Source organism: Anthonomus grandis, chromosome 2 (assembly GCF_022605725.1).
Source record: "Anthonomus grandis grandis chromosome 2, icAntGran1.3, whole genome shotgun sequence".
In the NCBI taxonomy this organism is placed as follows: Eukaryota; Metazoa; Arthropoda; class Insecta; order Coleoptera; family Curculionidae; genus Anthonomus; species Anthonomus grandis.
The window spans coordinates 45,711,758-45,731,461 of record NC_065547.1 but is presented as its reverse complement, the minus strand read 5'-3'; the positions used below and the strand labels follow the sequence as shown (position 1 = coordinate 45,731,461).

The 19,704-nt window shown below is 29.9% G+C and overlaps 1 protein-coding gene across 2 annotated transcripts in view; it reads left to right on the top strand.

Moving 5' to 3' along the window:
- Positions 1–19,704, top strand: part of LOC126747676 (zinc finger protein 142-like) — an 86,356-nt gene that overhangs the window by 8,585 nt on the left and 58,067 nt on the right. For both annotated transcript variants that reach the window (XR_007664324.1, XM_050456453.1), the window contains exons 6-7: positions 45–181; positions 243–562. Coding sequence is in view for 1 of the 2 variants with exons in the window: in XM_050456453.1 (XP_050312410.1) it covers positions 45–181; positions 243–562 (457 nt within the window). In the remaining variant the exon portion in view is untranslated. The remainder of the gene's footprint in view (positions 1–44; positions 182–242; positions 563–19,704) is intronic.

The window sequence follows — 19,704 nt, the reverse complement described above, 5'->3', positions numbered from 1 at the left end:
TTAGCCATATGCTCTAAAACGTTCTGTACAAATAATGCTTTCAGATATCAGTGTAAACAATGCGAATACTCCTCAATGTATTATGGTAACTTAAGCCGTCACGTGAAGTTGATTCATTGCAGCAAAGAGGAGGTTAATTATAAACAGTGTCCGAACTGCCCATTTAAATCATTAGAGAATGGTAACTAACCATATTTTGATGATTTTTTTTACAATTAACTAACTTCTAATTCATTCTCAAGCACGACTGAAACGCCATATAAAAGAGATGCATTCGGAAGACGCCCCACAGTTCAAATGTAACTTTTGTAGCTTTTCATCAAAGTTCAATTCTTGCCTTAAGAGACATATAGATGCGGCCCATATCAATACGGATCCCGTGGAATGTCCTATATGTCATAAACCTTCTGCGAATATTTATACTTTAAGGATACATATGAAACGCCACAGGGAGCAAGGAGAGACCCAGAAATGTCCCGAGTGTTTGTACCAAACCAAATATGAGAACCGATTTAAGGCTCATATGATTACCAAGCATGGGACATTGAAAGAGGGTCTAGAGGTAAAGTATATTTTTAGACCAAGAAGGTCAGTTCTCAATTTTTGAGGTATTGATATATAAATGAAAATTAGATTTTTCCACCTATTTGCTATATCATCGTTTCATTTTCTAGATAGTGTTTGGATCGCCTGGAAATAGTGTTTTTCTCCCGTAATGTGTCTAACTAAACCCGAAAAACATCATTTCATTCCCATCCTTTTCTAATTTTTAAACTGAGATAGGGATATATAAATGACAATTCGATTTTTCCACCTATTTTATATATCATCGTTTCGTTTTTTAAATAGTGTTTGGATCGCCTGGAAATAGTGTTTTTCTCCCCTAATGTGTCTAACTAAACCCGAAAAACATCATTTCATTCCCATCCTTTTTTAATTTTTAAACTGAGATAGGGATATATAAATGACAATTTGATTTTTCCACCTATTTTATATATCATCGTTTCGTTTTTTAAATAGTGTTTGGATCGCCTGGAAATAGTGTTTTTCTCCCCTAATGTGTCTAACTAAACCCGAAAAACATCATTTCATTCCCATCCTTTTCTAATTTTTAAACTCAGATAGGGATATATAAATGACAATTCGATTTTTCCACCTATTTTATATATCATCGTTTCATTTTTTAAATAGTGTTTGGATCGTCTGGAAATAGTGTTTTTCTCCCGTAATGTGTCTAACTAAGCCCGAAAAACATCATTTCATTCCCATCCTTTTTTAATTTTTAAACTGAGATAGGGATATATAAATGACAATTCGATTTTTCCACCTATTTTATATATCATCGTTTCATTTTTTAAATAGTGTTTGGATCGTCTGGAAATAGTGTTTTTCTCCCGTAATGTGTCTAACTAAACCCGAAAAACATCATTTCATTTCCATCCTTTTCTAATTTTTAAACTGAGATAGGGATATATAAATGACAATTCGATTTTTCCACCTATTTTATATATCATCGTTTCATTTTTTAAATAGTGTTTGGATCGTCTGGAAATAGTGTTTTTCTCCCGTAATGTGTCTAACTAAGCCCGAAAAACATCATTTCATTCCCATCCTTTTCTAATTTTTAAACTGAGATAGGGATATATAAATGACAATTCGATTTTTCCACCTATTTTATATATCATCGTTTCATTTTTTAAATAGTGTTTGGATCGTCTGGAAATAGTGTTTTTCTCCCGTAATGTGTCTAACTAAACCCGAAAAACATCATTTCATTTCCATCCTTTTCTAATTTTTAAACTGAGATAGGGATATATAAATGACAATTCGATTTTTCCACCTATTTTATATATCATCGTTTCATTTTTTAAATAGTGTTTGGATTGTCTGGAAATAGTGTTTTTCTCCCGTAATGTGTCTAACTAAGCCCGAAAAACATCATTTCATTCCCATCCTTTTTTAATTTTTAAACTGAGATAGGGATATATAAATGACAATTCGATTTTTCCACCTATTTTATATATCATCGTTTCATTTTTTAAATAGTGTTTGGATCGTCTGGAAATAGTGTTTTTCTCCCGTAATGTGTCTAACTAAACCCGAAAAACATCATTTCATTTCCATCCTTTTCTAATTTTTAAACTGAGATAGGGATATATAAATGACAATTCGATTTTTCCACCTATTTTATATATCATCGTTTCATTTTTTAAATAGTGTTTGGATCGTCTGGAAATAGTGTTTTTCTCCCCTAATGTGTCTAACTAAACCCGAAAAACATCATTTCATTTCCATCCTTTTCTAATTTTTAAACTGAGATAGGGATATATAAATGACAATTCGATTTTTCCACCTATTTTATATATCATCGTTTCATTTTTTAAATAGTGTTTGGATCGTCTGGAAATAGTGTTTTTCTCCCGTAATGTGTCTAACTAAGCCCGAAAAACATCATTTCATTTCCATCCTTTTCTAATTTTTAAACTGAGATAGGGATATATAAATGACAATTCGATTTTTCCACCTATTTTATATATCATCGTTTCATTTTTTAAATAGTGTTTGGATCGTCTGGAAATAGTGTTTTTCTCCCGTAATGTGTCTAACTAAACCCGAAAAACATCATTTCATTTCCATCCTTTTCTAATTTTTAAACTGAGATAGGGATATATAAATGACAATTCGATTTTTCCACCTATTTTATATATCATCGTTTCATTTTTTAAATAGTGTTTGGATCGTCTGGAAATAGTGTTTTTCTCCCCTAATGTGTCTAACTAAACCCGAAAAACATCATTTCATTTCCATCCTTTTCTAATTTTTAAACTGAGATAGGGATATATAAATGACAATTCGATTTTTCCACCTATTTTATATATCATCGTTTCATTTTTTAAATAGTGTTTGGATCGTCTGGAAATAGTGTTTTTCTCCCGTAATGTGTCTAACTAAGCCCGAAAAACATCATTTCATTTCCATCCTTTTCTAATTTTTAAACTGAGATAGGGATATATAAATGACAATTCGATTTTTCCACCTATTTTATATATCATCGTTTCATTTTTTAAATAGTGTTTGGATCGTCTGGAAATAGTGTTTTTCTCCCGTAATGTGTCTAACTAAACCCGAAAAACATCATTTCATTTCCATCCTTTTCTAATTTTTAAACTGAGATAGGGATATATAAATGACAATTCGATTTTTCCACCTATTTTATATATCATCGTTTCATTTTTTAAATAGTGTTTGGATCGTCTGGAAATAGTGTTTTTCTCCCGTAATGTGTCTAACTAAGCCCGAAAAACATCATTTCATTTCCATCCTTTTCTAATTTTTAAACTGAGATAGGGATATATAAATGACAATTCGATTTTTCCACCTATTTTATATATCATCGTTTCATTTTTTAAATAGTGTTTGGATCGTCTGGAAATAGTGTTTTTCTCCCCTAATGTGTCTAACTAAACCCGAAAAACATCATTTCATTTCCATCCTTTTCTAATTTTTAAACTGAGATAGGGATATATAAATGACAATTCGATTTTTCCACCTATTTTATATATCATCGTTTCGTTTTTTAAATAGTGTTTGGATCGCCTGGAAATAGTGTTTTTCTCCCCTAATGTGTCTAACTAAACCCGAAAAACATCATTTCATTCCCATCCTTTTTTAATTTTTAAACTGAGATAGGGATATATAAATGACAATTCGATTTTTTCACCTATTTTATATATCATCGTTTCATTTTTTAAATAGTGTTTGGATCGTCTGGAAATAGTGTTTTTCTCCCCTAATGTGTCTAACTAAACCCGAAAAACATCATTTCATTTCCATCCTTTTCTAATTTTTAAACTGAGATAGGGATATATAAATGACAATTCGATTTTTTCACCTATTTTATATATCATCGTTTCATTTTTTAAATAGTGTTTGGATCGTCTGGAAATAGTGTTTTTCTCCCCTAATGTGTCTAACTAAACCCGAAAAACATCATTTCATTCCCATCCTTTTTTAATTTTTAAACTGAGATAGGGATATATAAATGACAATTCGATTTTTTCACCTATTTTATATATCATCGTTTCATTTTTTAAATAGTGTTTGGATCGTCTGGAAATAGTGTTTTTCTCCCCTAATGTGTCTAACTAAACCCGAAAAACATCATTTCATTTCCATCCTTTTCTAATTTTTAAACTGAGATAGGGATATATAAATGACAATTCGATTTTTCCACCTATTTTATATATCATCGTTTCGTTTTTTAAATAGTGTTTGGATCGCCTGGAAATAGTGTTTTTCTCCCCTAATGTGTCTAACTAAACCCGAAAAACATCATTTCATTTCCATCCTTTTCTAATTTTTAAACTGAGATAGGGATATATAAATGACAATTCGATTTTTCCACCTATTTTATATATCATCGTTTCATTTTTTAAATAGTGTTTGGATCGCCTGGAAATAGTGTTTTTCTCCCCTAATGTGTCTAACTAAACCCGAAAAACATCATTTCATTTCCATCCTTTTCTAATTTTTAAACTGAGATAGGGATATATAAATGACAATTCGATTTTTTCACCTATTTTATATATCATCGTTTCGTTTTTTAAATAGTGTTTGGATCGCCTGGAAATAGTGTTTTTCTCCCCTAATGTGTCTAACTAAACCCGAAAAACATCATTTCATTTCCATCCTTTTCTAATTTTTAAACTGAGATAGGGATATATAAATGACAATTTGATTTTTTCACCTATTTTATATATCATCGTTTCGTTTTTTAAATAGTGTTTGGATCGCCTGGAAATAGTGTTTTTCTCCCGTAATGTGTCTAACTAAGCCCGAAAAACATCATTTCATTCCCATCCTTTTTTAATTTTTAAACTGAGATAGGGATATATAAATGACAATTCGATTTTTCCACCTATTTTATATATCATCGTTTCATTTTTTAAATAGTGTTTGGATCGTCTGGAGATAGTGTTTTTCTCCCGTAATGTGTCTAACTAAGCCCGAAAAACATCATTTCATTTCCATCCTTTTCTAATTTTTAAACTGAGATAGGGATATATAAATGACAATTCGATTTTTCCACCTATTTTATATATCATCGTTTCGTTTTTTAAATAGTGTTTGGATCGCCTGGAAATAGTGTTTTTCTCCCGTAATGTGTCTAACTAAACCCGAAAAACATCATTTCATTCCCATCCTTTTTTAATTTTTAAACTGAGATAGGGATATATAAATGACAATTCGATTTTTCCACCTATTTTATATATCATCGTTTCATTTTTTAAATAGTGTTTGGATCGTCTGGAGATAGTGTTTTTCTCCCGTAATGTGTCTAACTAAGCCCGAAAAACATCATTTCATTTCCATCCTTTTCTAATTTTTAAACTGAGATAGGGATATATAAATGACAATTCGATTTTTCCACCTATTTTATATATCATCGTTTCATTTTTTAAATAGTGTTTGGATCGTCTGGAAATAGTGTTTTTCTCCCCTAATGTGTCTAACTAAACCCGAAAAACATCATTTCATTTCCATCCTTTTCTAATTTTTAAACTGAGATAGGGATATATAAATGACAATTCGATTTTTCCACCTATTTTATATATCATCGTTTCATTTTTTAAATAGTGTTTGGATCGTCTGGAAATAGTGTTTTTCTCCCCTAATGTGTCTAACTAAACCCGAAAAACATCATTTCATTTCCATCCTTTTCTAATTTTTAAACTGAGATAGGGATATATAAATGACAATTCGATTTTTCCACCTATTTTATATATCATCGTTTCGTTTTTTAAATAGTGTTTGGATCGCCTGGAAATAGTGTTTTTCTCCCCTAATGTGTCTAACTAAACCCGAAAAACATCATTTCATTTCCATCCTTTTCTAATTTTTAAACTGAGATAGGGATATATAAATGACAATTCGATTTTTCCACCTATTTTATATATCATCGTTTCGTTTTTTAAATAGTGTTTGGATCGCCTGGAAATAGTGTTTTTCTCCCGTAATGTGTCTAACTAAACCCGAAAAACATCATTTCATTCCCATCCTTTTTTAATTTTTAAACTGAGATAGGGATATATAAATGACAATTCGATTTTTTCACCTATTTTATATATCATCGTTTCATTTTTTAAATAGTGTTTGGATCGTCTGGAAATAGTGTTTTTCTCCCCTAATGTGTCTAACTAAACCCGAAAAACATCATTTCATTTCCATCCTTTTCTAATTTTTAAACTGAGATAGGGATATATAAATGACAATTCGATTTTTTCACCTATTTTATATATCATCGTTTCATTTTTTAAATAGTGTTTGGATCGTCTGGAAATAGTGTTTTTCTCCCCTAATGTGTCTAACTAAACCCGAAAAACATCATTTCATTTCCATCCTTTTCTAATTTTTAAACTGAGATAGGGATATATAAATGACAATTCGATTTTTTCACCTATTTTATATATCATCGTTTCATTTTTTAAATAGTGTTTGGATCGTCTGGAAATAGTGTTTTTCTCCCCTAATGTGTCTAACTAAACCCGAAAAACATCATTTCATTTCCATCCTTTTCTAATTTTTAAACTGAGATAGGGATATATAAATGACAATTTGATTTTTCCACCTATTTTATATATCATCGTTTCGTTTTTTAAATAGTGTTTGGATCGCCTGGAAATAGTGTTTTTCTCCCGTAATGTGTCTAACTAAACCCGAAAAACATCATTTCATTCCCATCCTTTTTTAATTTTTAAACTGAGATAGGGATATATAAATGACAATTCGATTTTTTCACCTATTTTATATATCATCGTTTCATTTTTTAAATAGTGTTTGGATCGTCTGGAAATAGTGTTTTTCTCCCCTAATGTGTCTAACTAAACCCGAAAAACATCATTTCATTTCCATCCTTTTCTAATTTTTAAACTGAGATAGGGATATATAAATGACAATTTGATTTTTCCACCTATTTTATATATCATCGTTTCGTTTTTTAAATAGTGTTTGGATCGCCTGGAAATAGTGTTTTTCTCCCGTAATGTGTCTAACTAAACCCGAAAAACATCATTTCATTCCCATCCTTTTTTAATTTTTAAACTGAGATAGGGATATATAAATGACAATTTGATTTTTTCACCTATTTTATATATCATCGTTTCATTTTTTAAATAGTGTTTGGATCGCCTGGAAATAGTGTTTTTCTCCCGTAATGTGTCTAACTAAACCCGAAAAACATCATTTCATTCCCATCCTTTTTTAGTTTTTAAACTGAGATAGGGATATATAAATGACAATTCGATTTTTCCACCTATTTTATATATCATCGTTTCATTTTTTAAATAGTGTTTGGATCGCCTGGAAATAGTGTTTTTCTCCCGTAATGTGTCTAACTAAACCCGAAAAACATCATTTCATTCCCATCCTTTTTTAATTTTTAAACTGAGATAGGGATATATAAATGACAATTTGATTTTTTCACCTATTTTATATATCATCGTTTCATTTTTTAAATAGTGTTTGGATCGCCTGGAAATAGTGTTTTTCTCCCGTAATGTGTCTAACTAAACCCGAAAAACATCATTTCATTCCCATCCTTTTTTAGTTTTTAAACTGAGATAGGGATATATAAATGACAATTCGATTTTTCCACCTATTTTATATATCATCGTTTCATTTTTTAAATAGTGTTTGGATCGCCTGGAAATAGTGTTTTTCTCCCGTAATGTGTCTAACTAAACCCGAAAAACATCATTTCATTCCCATCCTTTTTTAGTTTTTAAACTGAGATAGGGATATATAAATGACAATTCGATTTTTCCACCTATTTTATATATCATCGTTTCATTTTTTAAATAGTGTTTGGATCGCCTGGAAATAGTGTTTTTCTCCCGTAATGTGTCTAACTAAACCCGAAAAACATCATTTCATTCCCATCCTTTTTTAGTTTTTAAACTGAGATAGGGATATATAAATGACAATTCGATTTTTCCACCTATTTTATATATCATCGTTTCATTTTTTAAATAGTGTTTGGATCGTCTGGAAATAGTGTTTTTCTCCCGTAATGTGTCTAACTAAGCCCGAAAAACATCATTTCATTCCCATCCTTTTCTAATTTTTAAACTGAGATAGGGATATATAAATGACAATTCGATTTTTCCACCTATTTTATATATCATCGTTTCATTTTTTAAATAGTGTTTGGATCGCCTGGAAATAGTGTTTTTCTCCCGTAATGTGTCTAACTAAACCCGAAAAACATCATTTCATTCCCATCCTTTTTTAATTTTTAAACTGAGATAGGGATATATAAATGACAATTTGATTTTTTCACCTATTTTATATATCATCGTTTCATTTTTTAAATAGTGTTTGGATCGCCTGGAAATAGTGTTTTTCTCCCGTAATGTGTCTAACTAAACCCGAAAAACATCATTTCATTCCCATCCTTTTTTAGTTTTTAAACTGAGATAGGGATATATAAATGACAATTCGATTTTTCCACCTATTTTATATATCATCGTTTCATTTTTTAAATAGTGTTTGGATCGCCTGGAAATAGTGTTTTTCTCCCGTAATGTGTCTAACTAAACCCGAAAAACATCATTTCATTCCCATCCTTTTTTAGTTTTTAAACTGAGATAGGGATATATAAATGACAATTCGATTTTTCCACCTATTTTATATATCATCGTTTCATTTTTTAAATAGTGTTTGGATCGCCTGGAAATAGTGTTTTTCTCCCGTAATGTGTCTAACTAAACCCGAAAAACATCATTTCATTCCCATCCTTTTTTAGTTTTTAAACTGAGATAGGGATATATAAATGACAATTTGATTTTTTCACCTATTTTATATATCATCGTTTCATTTTTTAAATAGTGTTTGGATCGCCTGGAAATAGTGTTTTTCTCCCGTAATGTGTCTAACTAAACCCGAAAAACATCATTTCATTCCTATCCTTTTTTAATTTTTAAACTGAGATAGGGATATATAAATGACAATTTGATTTTTTCACCTATTTTATATATCATCGTTTCGTTTTTTAAATAGTGTTTGGATCGCCTGGAAATAGTGTTTTTCTCCCGTAATGTGTCTAACTAAACCCGAAAAACATCATTTCATTCCCATCTTTTTTAATTTTTAAACTGAGATAGGGATATATAAATGACAATTTGATTTTTTCACCTATTTTATATATCATCGTTTCGTTTTTTAAATAGTGTTTGGATCGCCTGGAAATAGTGTTTTTCTCCCGTAATGTGTCTAACTAAACCCGAAAAACATCATTTCATTCCCATCTTTTTTTAATTTTTAAACTGAGATAGGGATATATAAATGACAATTTGATTTTTTCACCTATTTTATATATCATCGTTTCGTTTTTTAAATAGTGTTTGGATCGCCTGGAAATAGTGTTTTCCTCCCCTAATGTGTCTAACTAAACCCGAAAAACATCATTTCATTCCCATCCTTTTTTAATTTTTAAACTGAGGTAGGGATATATAAATGACAATTTGATTTTTTCACCTATTTTATATATCATCGTTTCGTTTTTTAAATAGTGTTTGGATCGCCTGGAAATAGTGTTTTTCTCCCGTAATGTGTCTAACTAAACCCGAAAAACATCATTTCATTCCCATCCTTTTCTAATTTTTAAACTGAGATAGGGATATATAAATGACAATTCGATTTTTCCACCTATTTTATATATCATCGTTTCATTTTTTAAATAGTGTTTGGATCGCCTGGAAATAGTGTTTTTCTCCCGTAATGTGTCTAACTAAACCCGAAAAACATCATTTCATTCCCATCTTTTTTTAATTTTTAAACTGAGATAGGGATATATAAATGACAATTTGATTTTTTCACCTATTTTATATATCATCGTTTCGTTTTTTAAATAGTGTTTGGATCGCCTGGAAATAGTGTTTTCCTCCCCTAATGTGTCTAACTAAACCCGAAAAACATCATTTCATTCCCATCCTTTTTTAATTTTTAAACTGAGGTAGGGATATATAAATGACAATTTGATTTTTTCACCTATTTTATATATCATCGTTTCGTTTTTACACATCTCGTGAGAGTCCTGGAAATAGTGTTTTCCTCCCCTAATGTGTCTAACTAAACCCGAAAAACATCATTTTCATTCTTATCCTTTTTTAATTTTTAAACTGAGATAGGGATATATAAATGACAATTCGAGTTTTCCACCTATTTTATATATCATCGTTTCATTTTTTAAATAGTGTTTGGATCGCCTGGAAATAGTGTTTTCCTCCCCTAATGTGTCTAACTAAACCCGAAAAACATCATTTCATTCCCATCCTTTTTTAATTTTTAAACTGAGGTAGGGATATATAAATGACAATTTGATTTTTTCACCTATTTTATATATCATCGTTTCATTTTTTAAATAGTGTTTGGATCGCCTGGAAATAGTGTTTTTCTCCCGTAATGTGTCTAACTAAACCCGAAAAACATCATTTCATTCCCATCCTTTTCTAATTTTTAAACTGAGATAGGGATATATAAATGACAATTCGATTTTTCCACCTATTTTATATATCATCGTTTCATTTTTTAAATAGTGTTTGGATCGCCTGGAAATAGTGTTTTCCTCCCCTAATGTGTCTAACTAAACCCGAAAAACATCATTTCATTCCCATCCTTTTTTAATTTTTAAACTGAGATAGGGATATATAAATGACAATTCGAGTTTTTCACCTATTTTATATATCATCGTTTCATTTTTTAAATAGTGTTTGGATCGCCTGGAAATAGTGTTTTTCTCCCGTAATGTGTCTAACTAAACCCGAAAAACATCATTTCATTCCCATCTTTTTTAATTTTTAAACTGAGATAGGGATATATAAATGACAATTCGAGTTTTTCACCTATTTTATATATCATCGTTTCATTTTTTAAATAGTGTTTGGATCGCCTGGAAATAGTGTTTTTCTCCCGTAATGTGTCTAACTAAACCCGAAAAACATCATTTCATTCCCATCCTTTTTTAATTTTTAAACTGAGATAGGGATATATAAATGACAATTTGATTTTTTCACCTATTTTATATATCATCGTTTCATTTTTTAAATAGTGTTTGGATCGCCTGGAAATAGTGTTTTTCTCCCGTAATGTGTCTAACTAAACCCGAAAAACATCATTTCATTCCCATCCTTTTTTAATTTTTAAACTGAGATAGGGATATATAAATGACAATTCGAGTTTTTCACCTATTTTATATATCATCGTTTCATTTTTTAAATAGTGTTTGGATCGCCTGGAAATAGTGTTTTTCTCCCGTAATGTGTCTAACTAAACCCGAAAAACATCATTTCATTCCCATCCTTTTCTAATTTTTAAACTGAGATAGGGATATATAAATGACAATTCGATTTTTCCACCTATTTTATATATCATCGTTTCATTTTTTAAATAGTGTTTGGATCGCCTGGAAATAGTGTTTTTTCTCCCGTAATGTGTCTAACTAAACCCGAAAAACATCATTTCATTCCCATCCTTTTTTAATTTTTAAACTGAGATAGGGATATATAAATGACAATTCGAGTTTTTCACCTATTTTATATATCATCGTTTCATTTTTTAAATAGTGTTTGGATCGCCTGGAAATAGTGTTTTTCTCCCGTAATGTGTCTAACTAAACCCGAAAAACATCATTTCATTCCCATCCTTTTTTAATTTTTAAACTGAGATAGGGATATATAAATGACAATTTGATTTTTTCACCTATTTTATATATCATCGTTTCGTTTTTTAAATAGTGTTTGGATCGCCTGGAAATAGTGTTTTCCTCCCCTAATGTGTCTAACTAAACCCGAAAAACATCATTTCATTCCCATCCTTTTTTAATTTTTAAACTGAGATAGGGATATATAAATGACAATTTGATTTTTTCACCTATTTTATATATCATCGTTTCGTTTTTTAAATAGTGTTTGGATCGCCTGGAAATAGTGTTTTTCTCCCGTAATGTGTCTAACTAAACCCGAAAAACATCATTTCATTCCCATCCTTTTCTAATTTTTAAACTGAGATAGGGATATATAAATGACAATTCGATTTTTCCACCTATTTTATATATCATCGTTTCATTTTTTAAATAGTGTTTGGATCGCCTGGAAATAGTGTTTTTCTCCCCTAATGGGTCTAATTAAACCCGAAAAACATAATTTCATTCCCATCCTTTTTTAATTTTTAAACTGAGATAGGGATATATAAATGACAATTCGATTTTTCCACCTATTTTATATATCATCGTTTCATTTTTTAAATAGTGTTTGGATCGCCTGGAAATAGTGTTTTTCTCCCGTAATGTGTCTAACTAAGCCCGAAAAACATCATTTCATTTCCATCCTTTTCTAATTTTTAAACTGAGATAGGGATATATAAATGACAATTCGATTTTTCCACCTATTTTATATATCATCGTTTCATTTTTTAAATAGTGTTTGGATCGCCTGGAAATAGTGTTTTTCTCCCGTAATGTGTCTAACTAAACCCGAAAAACATCATTTCATTCCCATCCTTTTCTAATTTTTAAACTGAGATAGGGATATATAAATGACAATTCGATTTTTCCACCTATTTTATATATCATCGTTTCATTTTTTAAATAGTGTTTGGATCGCCTGGAAATAGTGTTTTTCTCCCCTAATGGGTCTAATTAAACCCGAAAAACATAATTTCATTCCCATCCTTTTTTAATTTTTAAACTGAGATAGGGATATATAAATGACAATTCGAGTTTTCCACCTATTTTATATATCATCGTTTCATTTTTTAAATAGTGTTTGGATCACCTGGAAATAGTGTTTTTCTCCCCTAATGGGTCTAATTAAACCCGAAAAACATAATTTCATTCCCATCCTTTTTTAATTTTTAAACTGAGATAGGGATATATAAATGACAATTCGATTTTTCCACCTATTTTATATATCATCGTTTCATTTTTTAAATAGTGTTTGGATCGCCTGGAAATAGTGTTTTTCTCCCGTAATGTGTCTAACTAAACCCGAAAAACATCATTTCATTCCCATCCTTTTTTAATTTTTAAACTGAGATAGGGATATATAAATGACAGTTCGAGTTTTCCACCTATTTTATATATCATCGTTTCATTTTTTAAATAGTGTTTGGATCACCTGGAAATAGTGTTTTTCTCCCCTAATGGGTCTAATTAAACCCGAAAAACATAATTTCATTCCCATCCTTTTTTAATTTTTAAACTGAGATAGGGATATATAAATGACAATTCGATTTTTCCACCTATTTTATATATCATCGTTTCATTTTTTAAATAGTGTTTGGATCGCCTGGAAATAGTGTTTTTCTCCCCTAATGGGTCTAATTAAACCCGAAAAACATAATTTCATTCCCATCCTTTTTTAATTTTTAAACTGAGATAGGGATATATAAATGACAATTCGAGTTTTCCACCTATTTTATATATCATCGTTTCATTTTTTAAATAGTGTTTGGATCACCTGGAAATAGTGTTTTTCTCCCGTAATGTGTCTAACTAAACCCGAAAAACATCATTTCATTCCCATCCTTTTTTAATTTTTAAACTGAGATAGGGATATATAAATGACAATTCGAGTTTTTCACCTATTTTATATATCATCGTTTCATTTTTTAAATAGTGTTTGGATCACCTGGAAATAGTGTTTTTCTCCCCTAATGGGTCTAATTAAACCCGAAAAACATAATTTCATTCCCATCCTTTTTTAATTTTTAAACTGAGATAGGGATATATAAATGACAATTCGAGTTTTTCACCTATTTTATATATCATCGTTTCATTTTTTAAATAGTGTTTGGATCGCCTGGAAATAGTGTTTTTCTCCCGTAATGTGTCTAACTAAACCCGAAAAACATCATTTCATTCCCATCCTTTTTTAATTTTTAAACTGAGATAGGGATATATAAATGACAGTTCGAGTTTTCCACCTATTTTATATATCATCGTTTCATTTTTTAAATAGTGTTTGGATCACCTGGAAATAGTGTTTTTCTCCCGTAATGTGTCTAACTAAACCCGAAAAACATTTCATTCCCATCCTTTTTTAATTTTTAAACTGAGATAGGGATATATAAATGACAATTCGAGTTTTTCACCTATTTTATATATCATCGTTTCATTTTTTAAATAGTGTTTGGATCACCTGGAAATAGTGTTTTTCTCCCCTAATGGGTCTAATTAAACCCGAAAAACATAATTTCATTCCCATCCTTTTTTAATTTTTAAACTGAGATAGGGATATATAAATGACAATTCGAGTTTTTCACCTATTTTATATATCATCGTTTCATTTTTTAAATAGTGTTTGGATCGCCTGGAAATAGTGTTTTTCTCCCGTAATGTGTCTAACTAAACCCGAAAAACATCATTTCATTCCCATCCTTTTTTAATTTTTAAACTGAGATAGGGATATATAAATGACAATTCGATTTTTCCACCTATTTTATATATCATCGTTTCATTTTTTAAATAGTGTTTGGATCGCCTGGAAATAGTGTTTTTCTCCCGTAATGTGTCTAACTAAACCCGAAAAACATCATTTCATTCCCATCCTTTTTTAATTTTTAAACTGAGATAGGGATATATAAATGACAATTTGATTTTTCCACCTATTTTATATATCATCGTTTCATTTTTTAAATAGTGTTTGGATCGCCTGGAAATAGTGTTTTTCTCCCGTAATGTGTCTAACTAAACCCGAAAAACATCATTTCATTCCCATCCTTTTCTAATTTTTAAACTGAGATAGGGATATATAAATGACAATTCGATTTTTCCACCTATTTTATATATCATCGTTTCATTTTTTAAATAGTGTTTGGATCGCCTGGAAATAGTGTTTTTCTCCCGTAATGTGTCTAACTAAACCCGAAAAACATCATTTCATTCCCATCCTTTTTTAATTTTTAAACTGAGATAGGGATATATAAATGACAATTTGATTTTTCCACCTATTTTATATATCATCGTTTCATTTTTTAAATAGTGTTTGGATCGCCTGGAAATAGTGTTTTTCTCCCGTAATGTGTCTAACTAAACCCGAAAAACATCATTTCATTCCCATCCTTTTCTAATTTTTAAACTGAGATAGGGATATATAAATGACAATTCGATTTTTCCACCTATTTTATATATCATCGTTTCATTTTTTAAATAGTGTTTGGATCGCCTGGAAATAGTGTTTTTCTCCCGTAATGTGTCTAACTAAACCCGACAAACATCATTTCATTCCCATCCTTTTTTAATTTTTAAACTGAGATAGGGATATATAAATGACAATTTGATTTTTCCACCTATTTTATATATCATCGTTTCATTTTTTAAATAGTGTTTGGATCGCCTGGAAATAGTGTTTTCCTCCCCTAATGTGTCTAACTAAACCCGAAAAACATCATTTCATTCCCATCCTTTTTTAATTTTTAAACTGAGATAGGGATATATAAATGACAATTTGATTTTTTCACCTATTTTATATATCATCGTTTCGTTTTTTAAATAGTGTTTGGATCGCCTGGAAATAGTGTTTTTCTCCCGTAATGTGTCTAACTAAACCCGAAAAACATCATTTCATTCCCATCCTTTTCTAATTTTTAAACTGAGATAGGGATATATAAATGACAATTCGATTTTTCCACCTATTTTATATATCATCGTTTCATTTTTTAAATAGTGTTTGGATCGCCTGGAAATAGTGTTTTTCTCCCGTAATGTGTCTAACTAAACCCGAAAAACATCATTTCATTCCCATCCTTTTTTAATTTTTAAACTGAGATAGGGATATATAAATGACAATTTGATTTTTCCACCTATTTTATATATCATCGTTTCATTTTTTAAATAGTGTTTGGATCGCCTGGAAATAGTGTTTTTCTCCCGTAATGTGTCTAACTAAACCCGAAAAACATCATTTCATTCCCATCCTTTTCTAATTTTTAAACTGAGATAGGGATATATAAATGACAATTCGATTTTTCCACCTATTTTATATATCATCGTTTCATTTTTTAAATAGTGTTTGGATCGCCTGGAAATAGTGTTTTTCTCCCGTAATGTGTCTAACTAAACCCGACAAACATCATTTCATTCCCATCCTTTTTTAATTTTTAAACTGAGATAGGGATATATAAATGACAATTTGATTTTTCCACCTATTTTATATATCATCGTTTCATTTTTTAAATAGTGTTTGGATCGCCTGGAAATAGTGTTTTCCTCCCCTAATGTGTCTAACTAAACCCGAAAAACATCATTTCATTCCCATCCTTTTCTAATTTTTAAACTGAGATAGGGATATATAAATGACAATTCGATTTTTCCACCTATTTTATATATCATCGTTTCATTTTTTAAATAGTGTTTGGATCGCCTGGAAATAGTGTTTTCCTCCCCTAATGTGTCTAACTAAACCCGAAAAACATCATTTCATTCCCATCCTTTTCTAATTTTTAAACTGAGATAGGGATATATAAATGACAATTCGATTTTTCCACCTATTTTATATATCATCGTTTCATTTTTTAAATAGTGTTTGGATCGCCTGGAAATAGTGTTTTTCTCCCGTAATGTGTCTAACTAAACCCGAAAAACATCATTTCATTCCCACCTTTTTTTAATTTTTAAACTGAGATAGGGATATATAAATGACAATTTGATTTTTTCACCTATTTTATATATCATCGTTTCGTTTTTTAAATAGTGTTTGGATCGCCTGGAAATAGTGTTTTCCTCCCCTAATGTGTCTAACTAAACCCGAAAAACATCATTTCATTCCCATCCTTTTTTAATTTTTAAACTGAGATAGGGATATATAAATGACAATTCGAGTTTTTCACCTATTTTATATATCATCGTTTCATTTTTTAAATAGTGTTTGGATCGCCTGGAAATAGTGTTTTTCTCCCGTAATGTGTCTAACTAAACCCGAAAAACATCATTTCATTCCCATCCTTTTCTAATTTTTAAACTGAGATAGGGATATATAAATGACAATTCGATTTTTCCACCTATTTTATATATCATCGTTTCATTTTTTAAATAGTGTTTGGATCGCCTGGAAATAGTGTTTTTCTCCCGTAATGTGTCTAACTAAACCCGAAAAACATCATTTCATTCCCATCTTTTTTTAATTTTTAAACTGAGATAGGGATATATAAATGACAATTTGATTTTTTCACCTATTTTATATATCATCGTTTCGTTTTTTAAATAGTGTTTGGATCGCCTGGAAATAGTGTTTTTCTCCCGTAATGTGTCTAACTAAACCCGAAAAACATCATTTCATTCCCATCCTTTTCTAATTTTTAAACTGAGATAGGGATATATAAATGACAATTTGATTTTTTCACCTATTTTATATATCATCGTTTCGTTTTTTAAATAGTGTTTGGATGGCCTGGAAATAGTGTTTTTCTCCCGTAATGTGTCTAACTAAACCCGAAAAACATCATTTCATTCCCATCTTTTTTTAATTTTTAAACTGAGATAGGGATATATAAATGACAATTCGAGTTTTTCACCTATTTTATATATCATCGTTTCATTTTTTAAATAGTGTTTGGATCGCCTGGAAATAGTGTTTTTCTCCCGTAATGTGTCTAACTAAACCCGAAAAACATCATTTCATTCCCATCCTTTTCTAATTTTTAAACTGAGATAGGGATATATAAATGACAATTCGATTTTTCCACCTATTTTATATATCATCGTTTCATTTTTTAAATAGTGTTTGGATCGCCTGGAAATAGTGTTTTTCTCCCGTAATGTGTCTAACTAAACCCGAAAAACATCATTTCATTCCCATCTTTTTTTAATTTTTAAACTGAGATAGGGATATATAAATGACAATTTGATTTTTTCACCTATTTTATATATCATCGTTTCGTTTTTTAAATAGTGTTTGGATCGCCTGGAAATAGTGTTTTCCTCCCCTAATGTGTCTAACTAAACCCGAAAAACATCATTTCATTCTTATCCTTTTTTAATTTTTAAACTGAGATAGGGATATATAAATGACAATTCGAGTTTTCCACCTATTTTATATATCATCGTTTCATTTTTTAAATAGTGTTTGGATCGCCTGGAAATAGTGTTTTTCTCCCGTAATGTGTCTAACTAAACCCGAAAAACATCATTTCATTCCCATCCTTTTCTAATTTTTAAACTGAGATAGGGATATATAAATGACAATTCGATTTTTCCACCTATTTTATATATCATCGTTTCATTTTTTAAATAGTGTTTGGATCGCCTGGAAATAGTGTTTTCCTCCCCTAATGTGTCTAACTAAACCCGAAAAACATCATTTCATTCCCATCCTTTTTTAATTTTTAAACTGAGATAGGGATATATAAATGACAATTTGATTTTTTCACCTATTTTATATATCATCGTTTCGTTTTTTAAATAGTGTTTGGATCGCCTGGAAATAGTGTTTTCCTCCCCTAATGTGTCTAACTAAACCCGAAAAACATCATTTCATTCCCATCCTTTTTTAATTTTTAAACTGAGATAGGGATATATAAATGACAATTTGATTTTTTCACCTATTTTATATATCATCGTTTCGTTTTTTAAATAGTGTTTGGATGGCCTGGAAATAGTGTTTTTCTCCCCTAATGTGTCTAACTAAACCCGAAAAACATCATTTCATTCCCATCCTTTTTTAATTTTTAAACTGAGATAGGGATATATAAATGACAATTTGATTTTTTCACCTATTTTATATATCATCGTTTCGTTTTTTAAATAGTGTTTGGATCGCCTGGAAATAGTGTTTTTCTCCCGTAATGTGTCTAACTAAACCCGAAAAACATCATTTCATTCCCATCCTTTTTTAATTTTTAAACTGAGATAGGGATATATAAATGACAATTTGATTTTTTCACCTATTTTATATATCATCGTTTCGTTTTTTAAATAGTGTTTGGATCGCCTGGAAATAGTGTTTTCCTCCCCTAATGTGTCTAACTAAACCCGAAAAACATCATTTCATTCCCATCCTTTTTTAATTTTTAAACTGAGATAGGGATATATAAATGACAATTTGATTTTTTCACCTATTTTATATATCATCGTTTCGTTTTTTAAATAGTGTTTGGATCGCCTGGAAATAGTGTTTTTCTCCCGTAATGTGTCTAACTAAACCCGAAAAACATCATTTCATTCCCATCCTTTTTTAATTTTTAAACTGAGGTAGGGATATATAAATGACAATTTGATTTTTTCACCTATTTTATATATCATCGTTTCGTTTTTTAAATAGTGTTTGGATCGCCTGGAAATAGTGTTTTTCTCCCGTAATGTGTCTAACTAAACCCGAAAAACATCATTTCATTCCCATCTTTTTTAATTTTTAAACTGAGATAGGGATATATAAATGACAATTTGATTTTTTCACCTATTTTATATATCATCGTTTCATTTTTTAAATAGTGTTTGGATCGCCTGGAAATAGTGTTTTTCTCCCGTAATGTGTCTAACTAAACCCGAAAAACATCATTTCATTCCCATCCTTTTTTAATTTTTAAACTGAGATAGGGATATATAAATGACAATTCGAGTTTTTCACCTATTTTATATATCATCGTTTCATTTTTTAAATAGTGTTTGGATCGCCTGGAAATAGTGTTTTTCTCCCGTAATGTGTCTAACTA